General features: G+C 55.0%; 1 protein-coding gene across 2 annotated transcripts; it reads left to right on the top strand.

Annotated features, from left to right (window-relative positions):
- Nucleotides 1–1,363: 1,363 nt before the first annotated feature.
- On the top strand, nucleotides 1,364–10,749 carry HEYL (hes related family bHLH transcription factor with YRPW motif like). 2 transcript variants are annotated; one of them, XM_075522477.1, is made up of 6 exons: nucleotides 1,364–1,697; nucleotides 5,474–5,540; nucleotides 6,010–6,093; nucleotides 6,570–6,651; nucleotides 8,125–8,200; nucleotides 8,354–10,749. In XM_075522477.1, exons 1-6 carry the CDS (start codon nucleotides 1,618–1,620, stop codon nucleotides 8,790–8,792), a joined length of 828 nt encoding a protein of 275 aa, XP_075378592.1. In that variant the 5' UTR covers nucleotides 1,364–1,617; the 3' UTR covers nucleotides 8,793–10,749. The 2 variants fall into 2 exon arrangements, with proteins under 2 accessions (XP_075378592.1, XP_075378591.1); XM_075522476.1 differs by having other exon boundaries at nucleotides 8,125–10,749.
- Nucleotides 10,750–12,453: the final 1,704 nt, after the last annotated feature.

Genomic DNA, 12,453 nt, shown 5'->3' with positions numbered 1-12,453 from the left:
GGTGTGGTTCAGTCTCAAAAAACAGTCACGGGGGCCGTGCCTTGCTCAGCCCCTGCGTGCTGTGCTGGGGCAGGCGTGGGTGAAGGTCAGGCGGTAGCTGGCATTTGGCTTTTACAGGAGCTGCTTGCGAGGTGCTGGGGGATTGCAGACGTCTCGGGGTTGGCGGGTGCAGTGCGGGTGAGCTGGCAGAGATGGCTGAGGCAGATAGGGAGCACCCGACCACGCGGCTGGGTGCCTCCTCGCACGGGAGATGGGTGGCTTGGCTGGCCCGAGCGGCGACGGGCTGTTATCGCCGCCACGGTCTTTGCAAAAAGCTTTGGGAAATCCACGTGTTACCAGATCTCAGCGCTGATTATTTTTTTCGGAATAAAAGGCATTATTTTTGTACTGTGAAACTCCACTTCAGCTCTCTCCCTCCTCCCCTCTCGCTCTCCCACACGCACACGTTTTTGCTGCCTTGGGGGATTTGAGCAGCGCAGGGCTCTGAAAAACAGGCTCCTACCTCCTTCCCGCAAGCTCAGGGAAGGCGAGATGCTCCCTAGATGCCAGGCTGCGGGTCAAAGTTTCCAGCGTTATGGAATGAGACAAGAAAACAGCAATTCATCCTCGTGTCATAAAACCTAAAGTTGGGCTTTGGGCGGTTTGTTTTACAGGGTAGGTCTCAAATGCCCTGGCAGTGCCATGAGCAAGCGCTCGAAGACGCTGCAAGGCTGTGGGAGCGTGGCAGGGGGCTGAGCTCCTGGCAGGACCACTGTGGCACGGTGCCGGGGTGCCGAACCAGTCCCGATGCCTCCGAGCGTGGTGCCACCGCTGCCTTCCCGGCCTTCGGCCGTGGCCACTGATTAATCCCAGGCGAGGGCCCTTTGAGCGGCGTCCTCAAACAGCACCGCGCTTCGAATAAGCTGGTTTCCATCTGAATCATAAGTCTCCAAAAGTGCCTGCGCTGCGCAGAGCCGGGCAGACATGTGTGTGCGTGTGGGGCTGGATGTTGATTTTTCCCTGAAACAACTCAAGGCTTTATCAGTCCCATCTCTTTCCCACGGTTTTCTGTTGCCAGTGAGGTCACTGGTCCCTTTAAACTGGGGCTGAGGCCAATGTGCAGCGGGTGGAAGGGGGGCCGTGGGGAGAGGGGGGGCCGTGGGCAGAAGGGGGGGACATGAGACGGTTCACACAGACTGTTCCTTTTACAGGAAGACTTGGGATTTCGACCAGCGAGCGGGAGGAGGAGGAGGAGGAGGAGGAGGAGGCGGCGGGGGGGGGGGGGGGGGGGGGCGCTGGGAACCTGGGAGCGCCGGCGCGGCCGCGTAATCCGTCCCTCCCGGGAGATGTCTCATTAACCCATTAACCGGGGAGGCTGGGGACGTCCTGGGAGGAGAGCGAGGGAGAAGCCGGGGGTGTGAAAGGCAGAGTGCGGGCAGGGGAGGAGCCGTGCGAGGCAGGCACGCACCGGGGCCAGCTCCTGCGCGCAGCCCGGGGAGGGACAGCACTTCCCCGAGGACGGCGGGGAAGGACGGCGGTGGCCTCCGGGGGCCACGCGTGGGGGGCAACCTCGCCGAACCCACCGGCCTCTCCCCCAGCGTCCCGCGGGGACGCGGCCGCCCGGGGTCGCCTGCGAGGATGAAGCGGCTGTGCGAGGAGAGCTCGTCCGACACGGAGTCGGACGGCACCATCGACGTGGGCCGGGAGGAGGAGTACAGGTGAGGACACGCCGCCGGCGGCAGCTCCCTCCCGGGGGACGGGTCCGTCCCACGGCGGCCGGGGCGATGGGACGAAGTCGGGTTTTGGGGTCCCTGCTGCCGGGCAGCTCGGTATCCTGCGGGGAGCCCGGGGCTGGAGCGGGGTCCCCGGCACCGGGCACGGCGCTTGCAGCGGCTCCCCGAGGGCTTCTCGAGGGGGGGGGGCGAGTCGGTCGCTTGCCGGGGCATGGCACGGGAGAGCACCGGGCTCCGCCACGGACTCACCGGGAGTCGCCCGGCACCCGGCTTAACCCCTTCGGGCTGGGCTGGCCCTGCCTTGGGCAAGGACGGGCGGGGGGGATCGCTCCAGCGTGCAAGTGCGTTAGGACTGACCCAGCGAGGAAACCCAAGTCGTAATACAAGGATTAAAGCTGTGTTACGAGCTGATTGCATTCAAGAAAATGCCTCATTAGAGCTAGAGCGATTGCCTTCTCCTGCCCGGTGGAGAGAAGGGCAGCTCTGATCTTCGTGAGCGGGAGCTCGGTTGCTCGCAGGTCTCTGCACCCCGAGATGGGGCAGTCCCCCCCAGAGCAAAGGCACCCGTCAGCTGCCTGGATGCCGCTGAGGTCCCAGCGATCCGGGGGCTCCCAGGGAACGTGGAAGAAACACGGAGGTTTTGCATGAGAAACGCTTCTGCTCTGCTGATGCATATGTAACGCACCAGCTGAGGCTTTGATCTTTATTAAAGAGGGAGCCCGCGCAGGCTGGCCAGCGAAGGGTGCCCCGCTTTAAGCGCGCACACTTCGCAGGCTCCATCCCATCGCTGCCGAGCTGCGGTTTCAGCTCCGGGGCTTTGGTGAAGTAGTGAGGCCAGGACCTCTGTGTGGTTCCTCAGCGATGTCCTCGGGCTTCGCACCACCTTCCCCTGGGCCGCGGCTCTGCTGGCAAAGGGCATCCCCAGCCACGCTCGCCGCCCGGATTCCCATGCTGTGTCAGCCGTTGGCGGGCATGCCCGGGCTCTGAGCGTGCAGATGGTGCTGGGGATGAAGGAAGGGCTCTGTAACGTGTTCTCATCCAAAAATCAGCTGCTTTTGAACTCTTGTTTCAGTAGCCAAGTGGCTCCCTCCCTCCGCGTCCAGCAAGGCCCCAGATGAATTTATTCCCTTTTACTGCTTGGCATCCTGAGCGGAGAAGTCGCCCTGCCCGGTGCCAAGCTCAGGTTCTCATGGGACTAAATTCATGAGTCTGCTTCTTGCTGATACGGTCACAGGCGGAGTTGGGCATGTCCGACACGTAATGTCCTGCACAAATTCACTGACCCTTTATGCATTCTCCACGTGCATCAATATTTAAGCTACCTTCCTGCTGCAGGTGAAATATATCCCACCTCCTTACATCAGTGCAGCACACTGACTCTGTAGTACCCCGATGGGTGAAATAGAGGAACTGTCATAATGTTTTATCTCAGTGAACAGTAACGATGAATTTTTTGATCTCTCTCTGGTGCTGCTAATATGTTTGTCTTCTCAAGCCAGTCGTAGAACCGGGCAGCGCTGTGATCTGATGGTGTTTGTATGCGTTTATGTTGTTGCTCATGTCACGCAAACACATGGCCAAAAGAGCTGTTCCTGCCCTGACGAGTTTACACCCCAAGTAACGCGGTCCTGCATGGGACGCTGGCGGATGGGGCAAAATGAAACACTTCCAGGTGGGGAGCGAGGTGGAGCGATTAGGGCAGAGGGAGGCAGTCGGGCTGTCTGGCCAGGGTTCCCAGCCCATTACCCATCGGTCGCGTGGTTTGGGCAAACCAGTTCCCCCGTAGAGCGGGGATGAGTCACTCCGGGTGTGAGGCTTGGTTCAGTGTGCGTAGCAGGTTTAGACTCTGGGGTCGCTGCAGAAGTGCAAGATGCTGCTTGGTTTGCTTGGGGTTTTTTTTCTTTTTGTTTTGAATAAACAGCCAAAGTTACGCTGTAAATTATAAAACCAAGCAAAGAGCAATGCAGAAATTTTAATCGTCAGAGAAATACAGTTACGGTATCTTTTATGTGGTTCAAATCTGTCAAACATATTTTTAAAATATATTTTGCAGGAAGCTAGGTTTTTATATCCACATCTGGAACTGTAGCTCACAAAGAGCAATGCATTCAGACAGTTCTGCAAAGAAAGTTTCAAAATTCACTGTTACGGACTCCTTGAACGTGTACTCTGCATTCCTGTGCTGCCAGCCCAATTCAGTACCTACCCCCTGCACGTATAACACCCCAGCGTCCGTGCAGAGCCCGTTTTCACATCATACGTGCTCATTGTCTGTGTGTTTATGTATACTGGCCACGCATGTTCGTACTTGCAAAGCCAGCCAGCACCTATGGCCAGAGAAAGCCCACCCAGCAGACATTCAAATACGGTACCTGTATGGAGATGAGTGGAGCAGTCAGTAGAACGTGTTATTTCGTCTGATTGTGTAAAACCACTTCTGAAAGCACCTCGCTTGGGCCTAACAAAATGTATTTTTAATGGGCTGAGTTTGGTCTAGTTTTTGGCTTGCTGTGCAGACAGCCCTGTCTCCGCAGAAACATCTTTAATAGACTGCTATTAAAATGCTTCGTCAAACTGAAAAATATTTTGATTTGACGGGGTGAACCCAAATGCCCCTTTCCAGATTTGTATGTCTTACGCGGTCTCCGAGTCCCTCCGGAGCGCTGTGCTGGCCGGGGTTGCAGACTGCCGTCTCGCCTGCGTGTTAACATCCCTGCGCCGAGTTTCGTAAGGCACGGAAAGAGCCCCGAGCCAGTCCCGCTTTCCAGAGGGAGAAACCCCGCTCGGGGGAGGTGGAAGGTGGCCCAGCCAGCCTCCCCCCGAGCAGAGGGGTTTTGCTCCAAGGAGTTTCCCACGCCCGGTTATCCATCCTTACAGAGACTTCACCTCCGTGGGGACCTAAGGATTGAACTTTGCCTCCCCGTGCATGTCTAGTGCTGACCTTTGGTGTCTTTAGCCTCGCCCATGCCCACCAGGCACAGGATGCTTTGTGGAACTTGTGGAAAGAGAATCTTTAGGCTGTCCCCCCGTGTGTCCCTTGTCGCTTGAGCCAGAGCTGGTCCCAGGGCTGTTGGCCAGCAGGTAGGGTCCATGCTCCATCACCTCTGGCCGGGTGTTTCCCCTGCCCATGCCCTGGCCCCTCTCTGTCTGCTTCAGGGGTGTCCGTGCATTCAGAACGTCACGGCCCACCCCAAAAATTGTGGTTTGTGAAGCGGCTCTCCAGGAAGCCCTCAGAAACCACATCAACGCTGCCGTTAGCCTCACCCTGAGGAGCGACCAGCCCTTCGCTGCCGCCCTGGGTGGGAGCTCTGATACATGCTCGCGCTATCGCAGCTCCGAGATGCAAAGCCCTGCAGACAGGGCAGGCTCAGACATGAGAGCTGGGAGGTTTGCGCACGGAGGAAAAAAAAGGCCATGACTCCGGAGCTCGGATCGCTGCTTTTCCAGCCCCGTGGAGATGCCAGCACAGGCTGAGATTGAGTGAGATGTGTGCCTGGTAGTGGATGGGCAGTTTGGTGCAGAAATCTGCCCCAGGCTGGTGGGACGCTCTCGGAGGGGAGAGAGTGGGATTCGAGTCTCTGCTTGGCTCCCCGTCCCCAATTCCTGAGCTCTGTGTTGTGGGTAAAAATGAGATGGGAACCACAGAAGACATTATTCGGCAGGGGGGGAAACTGCAGATGGCAAACGTGTGTAAAGCATATGTGCAACAGAGGTTTCTCTCCAGCTAGTGCAAGAAATGATTCCCTCTTCTTCCTTTTCAGCCATGTTTCCAGGTCTGTGTCTCCCACTACGACATCTCAGATACAAGCCAGGAAGAAGCGGAGAGGGGTGAGCCTCATTTGCGTTGCCCAGGGTGGTTGTGCCGTGTCTCCCTGGGGGGTCAGGCTGGTCCCAGCTGTGTGCCAGGACTCCCCGTGACATCCCCTGTGTGCGGTAGGGTGCTGTGGGCATGTCCTTCCTGTGGGGACACAGTGCAAAATCGACTTAACACAGTTCCCTGTTCTATCTCCTGCAGAACTCTCCCCACAGCCAACTGGAGATTTTTTGCGGAGGTTTGGCCTCAAAGCTGGCAGAAAGGGGTGGAGATAGGGGTGGAGGAGAGCAATTTCACCTGGGGTTATCACACCAGTCAGTTAATGTTTCTTTGCTCAGCTTTTGCACCCAAAACATTTACTTATATGGCCCTGTTCAAAGCGCCTCTCTCAACCTGCCATAGCTGTTAATGAGGGCTTTAAACCTGGGAGCTCTGGCCGTAAATGACCGTGGTTTCTTCTCTCTGCTTGGAAATTTCCCGCAGATCATTGAGAAGCGGCGCCGCGACCGTATCAACAGCAGCCTCTCCGAACTGCGGCGCCTGGTGCCCACCGCCTTCGAGAAGCAGGTGCGTGTGTCCGTGATTTCCACTCATCCTCCCGTGCGGGCTGCGTTTCAGCAGTGTAAGGGTAGAGCCCTCAGAATGAGAAAGTCTGGAGCATTGCTATGTCTTTCTTATCATCATCACTTCAGGGAGTAAGTAGGTGGTGAAACTGGGTGGTAAAACAATATTAACAAATATTCAGGAGCCCTAGGGAGGATAAATTCAATCCAGAAAGTGTTTTGCAGATATGAAGATGCACAGAAATGGGGATTTTCAATTTGCATCGGGGGATCTTGGGAAGGAGCTCCATTTTCTACTCACTTGATGCAAAAACCAGAGCCAATGGCCTGGATGGATGCCCTGCTCCAATCTGAGCACTCCTGGGCTTCAGGAAGGTTTTCGGGGAGGAGGTCATTGGGAAAAACCCAGCTCCTGAGAGGCACAAAACCCTAGACCATAAAATGATGAATTGCTCTTTTTTTCCTGCTCCCAACACACAGGGGTCTTCCAAGTTGGAGAAGGCAGAAATTCTACAAATGACAGTAGATCACTTAAAAATGCTTCACGCCACTGGAGGAACAGGTAAGAACTGCTCTTATAAGCATACGGGTGAGGTGAAGGTGAAAACCTGGAAGGAAAATTCCCCATCAGCCTCAGCAGCAAGCAGTATCTTGGTGCTGGTGTGCCTTGCTGACACCAGCCAGCACCAAAATGAACGCTGCCTTGCCTGCTTCCCAAGGGAAATATTTTTCGAGGGAGGGCAGATGGACGTTTCCTGCCCTGTTGTTTTTCTTATGTCTAACATATAGGTCAGCATCCCGTGCATACATTTGGAAGACTGGGGTATGTGGGATAGCAAGTCCCAAAGACGCACAGGGACAGCACCACTGCTGTTGTCACACACCCCGCTAAAAGCTGCCCAGCCAGAGACACGCTTAGTCCTGCTCAGAAATGGAGCCTGCTTCCAGAAAAACGATATTAAACTCTTTACCTCCTCCCTGGGATACATTTCCTGCAGAGGCTGAATTCTGCATGGGGACTCTGCAAATAAACAAGGCTTTTTTCCCTTTCTGTTCTTTTTTTTTTTGTTTCTTGGTTGTTATAAGAAGAGAGAGGGAGCCCTGTGCAAAATTCAACAAAGGTCTTATTTGTACTGAGACCTCAGTACAGACCCTCTGTCCTGTTCCAGTTAACAGGATGGAGATCACAGCTCCAGTAAAGAAGCCTCTGGCTTGCTTACCACCCATTTTTGGCTTGCTGGGGACATTGCTGGCATCCAGGCTTTGGTTCAGAGCTGTAACTTGGTCTGGAACATTTGTTTAGATATTCAGTTTGACTGCACTGCAACAAAGGGCTGTATTGTCACGAGAGACCCCGTCAAGCAAAGTGGTCCGGCGCTTCGCTGTGCTGTGACATTCTCTGCTTTATTGCTTATCGTCTCATGAAGCTGCAAGTGGGGAGCAGAAGCCTAAAAATCAGCCATCGGTTGCATTTTATCTTGTTGATTTTTGTGGCTTTGAGCTTTCTCGGCCCAGCGGTCTTGGTTCTGCCGCTGTCCTGTGTCCTTCAGCCAGACATGTGTTTAAATGAAGTATAAAGATTGGGACCCAGGCAAAGTGGTGCTAAGCTGTGCATCAAGGAGACACAGAGTCCCGCTGTTCTGCAAGATCGGGGATGGTCCGTTTGTAAAGAGGGACCCAGTGCCCATCTAGCCCACAGTCATGTCTCCAGCAGCGATAACTGATAAGAGTCCAATAGGCAAAATTTCTTCTTTCGTGAGCACAGTTAATGAAACCTCTTACTCGTCTCACATGCTGGAGTAAGAGGCTTCATGACCCTGGCAGTTTTATCCTGATGAGATAACCGCAGATGCTATTCTCATGCACGCAAACGTCCAGTCCTTTCGGACACCCACTTGGCTATCTGCTTCAGTAATATCACCCGGCAGCAAAGTGCCTCAAGTGAAATACACAGTGCATTAGAGAGGGTAGTGAAATCAAAGCACATTCCTGAGCTCTGCATGGACTTACTGTCACCCGTGTCCTATCCCTACAGGCTTCTTAGATGCCCGAGCTCTGGCCGTGGATTACAGGAGTATCGGCTTCCGCGAATGTCTCACTGAAGTTGTCAGGTACCTGGGCATCCTCGAGGGCCAAAATGCTGCCGACCCCATCCGGCTGCGACTCCTCTCCCACCTGAATAATTACGTGGCAGAAATGGAGCCTTCGCCTGTGGCTACTTCCATCCTGCCCATCCAGACCTGGCCGTGGTCCTTCCTCCACAGCGCTGCTGGCCCCGTGCAAATCCCCAGGAGGGAGGCTGCTCCTGCTCCGGTTGTTTTGACTGCATCTTCCCTGGCTTACCCAAGCCCTGCTGTGAGGCCAGCCCCGCTTCGCCGTGTCCCCAGCGACATGCTGCCGTCCCGCCGAAGCTTCCTGGCCAGCAGGATGGCCTCTTCTAGCCGGAGGGCCCGAGGCACGGGCTCGTCTGCAGCCATAGCAGCTGTGCCCAGGATGCCATCGCCAGCGGGCGTGTTGAGAGAGGGTTCGTCCAAGAGCAGCCAAATCGCGACGTTCCTCTTCTCGCCAGCCTCCGCCGGCGTCCCTGTTCCACCGGCTTACACGGTGCCTCCTGCCTTGGGCGCTGCTGCGCAGGGACCCGGGATCAGGGTTGGGACATCCAGGATCTGCCGCTCCTGGGCAACTGAAATCGGGGCTTTCTGACCCTCCCCTCCCCTTCGGAGACAGGAATTCTTCAGCACTCATTGCCCACAGGCCTAAGAACAAACTCAGCTGAAAAGGCATCTTTCCTGCTTTGCAGAAGCCAAGGATCCATAAAGAAAATTCTCTTTACTCTTCCCTCCCTCCTCGCACTGCCTTCCTTGCCTCACCGTCACACGTCCTCTCCCTCGTGATGCCTGCAACCGTAAATCACATCCAATTCAATGCACTCGTCTGCACGCGGCTATACTCCAGACCCTTCCGGCTGCAAGGGAGGGGGCACACGCAGATCCCAACCCTGTCCCTCCTCCAGCAAACCCCTCTGCAGAGCCCAGCGTTGCTCTCCTTTGGAAAACAGCCAGCCTTGAAATACTGTCTTATTTCCTTGGGGACTCAGAGCTGCCAGATAGAGACTTGCTCATGCTGATTCCCTGCGATGTGTCCCCCAGCTGCAGCACCGAATTTTGGTGTGGTGGGACGGACACAGCTCGCCCCCCTCCCCAGCACCACTGGCACCTGGCAAGGCAGGCTAGAGCCCCCCCAGCTCCCTTAACGAACTGGCTGCCTGCTAATCCCCATGCTTTCCTCACCGCATTACCAGCTTTTCCCACTTATGTGCCCTTAAGGTGGAGTGAGGCAACAGCTTAACAGAGCTCGTTCCCACAGCCGAGCTGAAATACCGCCGTGTCTGCAGGGCCTGTGCTGGGTCCCTGCACAAACCGTGCAGGAGCAGCCGGCCAGGCCGCCTGGGCGGAGGGAGGCTTCTGCAGCCCTTGCTCCGCACCGAGGTGCGAAGAGGCGAGACAGAGGATTTCAGAGGGACGTCTGTCATGGAGGGGAAGGCTCTGACAGCCAAAGTGAGAAGAAAAGGCCCTGTGCCAGTCTCCCTGCTGGAGCCGTCTCTCCTCCGTCCCCTGCTGAGCAGCCATGGCTGCAAAGGGGGGGAATGGGTCGGACCAGCCTGCATTTGAAGTGCCTCCCTCGTTCTCTCTTATCCCTGCATCCCTCACCCTCTCCTCCCGCAATGTCTCTGTTTTCTGTCTTCAGCACCATGTTTTGGTCTCACATTGTTCATCCCTGTCCCTGGGCCAGAACGAAAACCCACTGAGGTTTCACCACAGACCTCGGCAAGCTCTGGGTCTGCACTTGTCCTGATTCCCGAGAGCTTTTTCTGCCTTGGCCTGCGTGTCCCTAGATGACTGACGCAGCATATATGCCTCTGCTCCTCCAGCTGTCCTCCCCTCCTTTCTTCTTTGGGCAGAAAGGAACAGAAACTTGAAGCTCTTGAGCCACCCTGCTCCTGTGCCATGTCCCTAACTCCCACAGTGGCCAGGGCAGGGTCTCCCAATGCTCCCCCTCGTCTGAACAGCCCCCGCTCCCTGCATCTGTGCCTTGACTTGCTGGGATACACGTGCAGAATAGCATGGACCCAGTTGCATGCCCACCCCAAGGAGTCTCGCCCACCTCTACAGCACTGTGACATGAAAAGAGAGAGAAGTGTGGAAAGGTCAGTGCAAAGAAAGGTAAAAAAGAGGGAGAACACCTCTCTTGAATGGGAGAGGCTCTCCCCACGCCTCAGGTCAAACGCACAGCCGGTTAGACTGTGTGGATGAGCTGGTGTTTGCGTTCCTACAGATTATATCTGCCATGTGCATGTCAATGTATGTATCTGCTATTGTTTTGAAAGTCAGTCCCTCCCAGTTGTTTTGATGAAAGTCATCGCACTTAACACACAGAAATGCCTCTGCTACTTCTCCTCACTTTTGTCTTGAAGTGCCAGAATCAGCCAGGAACAACATATTCCCTTTTAATAAAGTCAGAGGAGGTCCTCGCAGACCCCAGTTGTTCCTGCGGCTGGTCGGCACGCTAGAGCTCACAGCAAGTAGCCCGGCCTCACTTTACACTGTGCAGAGCTGTTAGATTCACGAGCTGTGACATCCAGCAAAGGTGTCAAATAAAGTCTTTCAAACCCCTGTCCTGGTTGTGAAATGTAGTGTTGATGTGAATCTATTCTGCTAATCCATCCTGCTTGGATGACTGCTAGTTTTGCGGCAGGTGAGCTTTTGTTCCTGAAAAGCTTCAAAAAAGTTAAGATGTAGCTTGTAAGGTAACATCCCTGCTGGTCGTTTTATAGCTGCTGCTTTTGGTAACTCTGGTCCCATGACTTTCTACTTTACAAACCACTATGTGAGTCAAAATCAGCTGGATAGTCAGCAATGCTTGTCCTGAGATGGGCAATAATCCGTGGCTTGAGAACAAATCATTTCATTTAGCTACCAGCGTCCACAAAAATGTCAGGGAACAAATCGGGTCCAGCAGAGCCTTGCAGCCAGACGCCGAGGGCTCGCCTCGGTCTCCTGACCCTTTGCAAGCAGGACCAGAATAACCCCTGCTGCTTCTTGCTGTCGGGAAACGCTTTGGACTAAACAAAGAGCCACAGCTGAGAGCTTGTCTCTGTTCTGAGGAAAGGACCAGTAAATGATCCTGCTCGTGAAAGATGCTGGGAGAATTTTCCAGGGAATGGTGGGAATTCGACTTCCTTTCCCATAACTCCTTCTCACTCCAAAATGCCTTTCAAAACCGCCCATAAATCCCTGCCTTAAGTGCTCTGTTGGGAATTGCTGGAAGGGAGCGACTGCAGCTGTGATGGAGTAACGCAGCATCCGTCTGGAAGCGGAGAGAAACTTCAAGAGCAATAATAGGGCTATTGATGACGGGTCATCCTGCTGGTGCCTGGGCTGCCCCGACCCGGCTGGAGGCGGCGGTGGGAGCTCAGTGCTCTGGTGTGGCCTTGGCCAGAGAGAGGAACCAAATTACCCTCCGTGGGAGGCAGGCATACAAACCAGCCCCGCGGGCTACAGTGGTAAAACAAAACAGAGACAGTGAAAAAAAACCACTTCCTGATCTCTGCTGATCAAACGGGAGCCAGAGCGGGTGGGAGGGCATCGGTTCAGGCCCGTGGGGTTTTCTCCCCACAGCAACATGGTGATTAGAGCAGTAGCCCGGGACTGGAGCTTCATTTTTTTTCCCAGGGTTTTCCTTAGCCTAAACATCTCCTCTAACACATCCTGGCAACTTTTGATCTACCCTGTAGGGGAAATCCCCAAACTCTCTGCGCACTCTCTTCATCTTCGTTCTTCAGGCAAAAAAACATAATGAAGAGGCCTATGGGAACGCGTGGGCTGCGTTCGGGGCAGTCCAGCTGGGGTTGCTCGGTGGCACGCAGAGGTGTTAAACACCCCTCCAGCTCCGACAGCGGTGAGGCTGGAACGAAACAGGGTCCTGATGAACAAGCCTTTGCCTGATACTTGGAGGGAACAAGGCCACTTCCAGGCTGCGGGAGATTTGCCATGCAGCAGGTGCTCTACCAGCGAGCGAGTCCTGCTCTCCCAAACTTCCCTGCATGAAAAACGTTGCTTATCTCAGTTCTGCTGTTGCTTGCCCTGGGTGAAATGCTCTCCCTCCTGCGCTTCTGCGTTTTTCCGCTCCCAGTGCAATCCCGGGCTGCCCTCTGCTGGTAAAATCCCAAAGCTAAGGAGGAGAAATCCTAACCCAGGGTCAGCATTTGGTTGAAAACTTGCCATCCGTGTTGAAAAAATGGATGATCTTTTATAATGACCATCAGCAACTGAGGTACGGCTCAGACACACGATAGTAGAGCGGC

The sequence above is a fragment of the Mycteria americana genome, chromosome 21, assembly GCF_035582795.1.
Source record: "Mycteria americana isolate JAX WOST 10 ecotype Jacksonville Zoo and Gardens chromosome 21, USCA_MyAme_1.0, whole genome shotgun sequence".
NCBI classification, from domain to species: domain Eukaryota; kingdom Metazoa; phylum Chordata; class Aves; order Ciconiiformes; family Ciconiidae; genus Mycteria; species Mycteria americana.
Note: the sequence above shows the minus strand (reverse complement) of the source record. Positions and strands in the feature narration are given on the sequence as shown.

What these genes read in the sequence shown, in the direction of transcription:
- HEYL (XM_075522476.1), top strand. Translation starts at nt 1,618, where the DNA reads ATGAAGCGGCTGTGCGAGGAGAGCTCGTCCGACACGGAGTCGGACGGC. An exon ending in CCACCGCCTTCGAGAAGCAG is followed by an intron (nt 6,094 to 6,569) that starts GTGCGTGTGTCC and finishes CCCAACACACAG; the next exon opens with GGGTCTTCCAAGTTGGAGAA. An exon ending in TCACGCCACTGGAGGAACAG is followed by an intron (nt 6,652 to 8,124) that starts GTAAGAACTGCT and finishes CTATCCCTACAG; the next exon opens with GCTTCTTAGATGCCCGAGCT.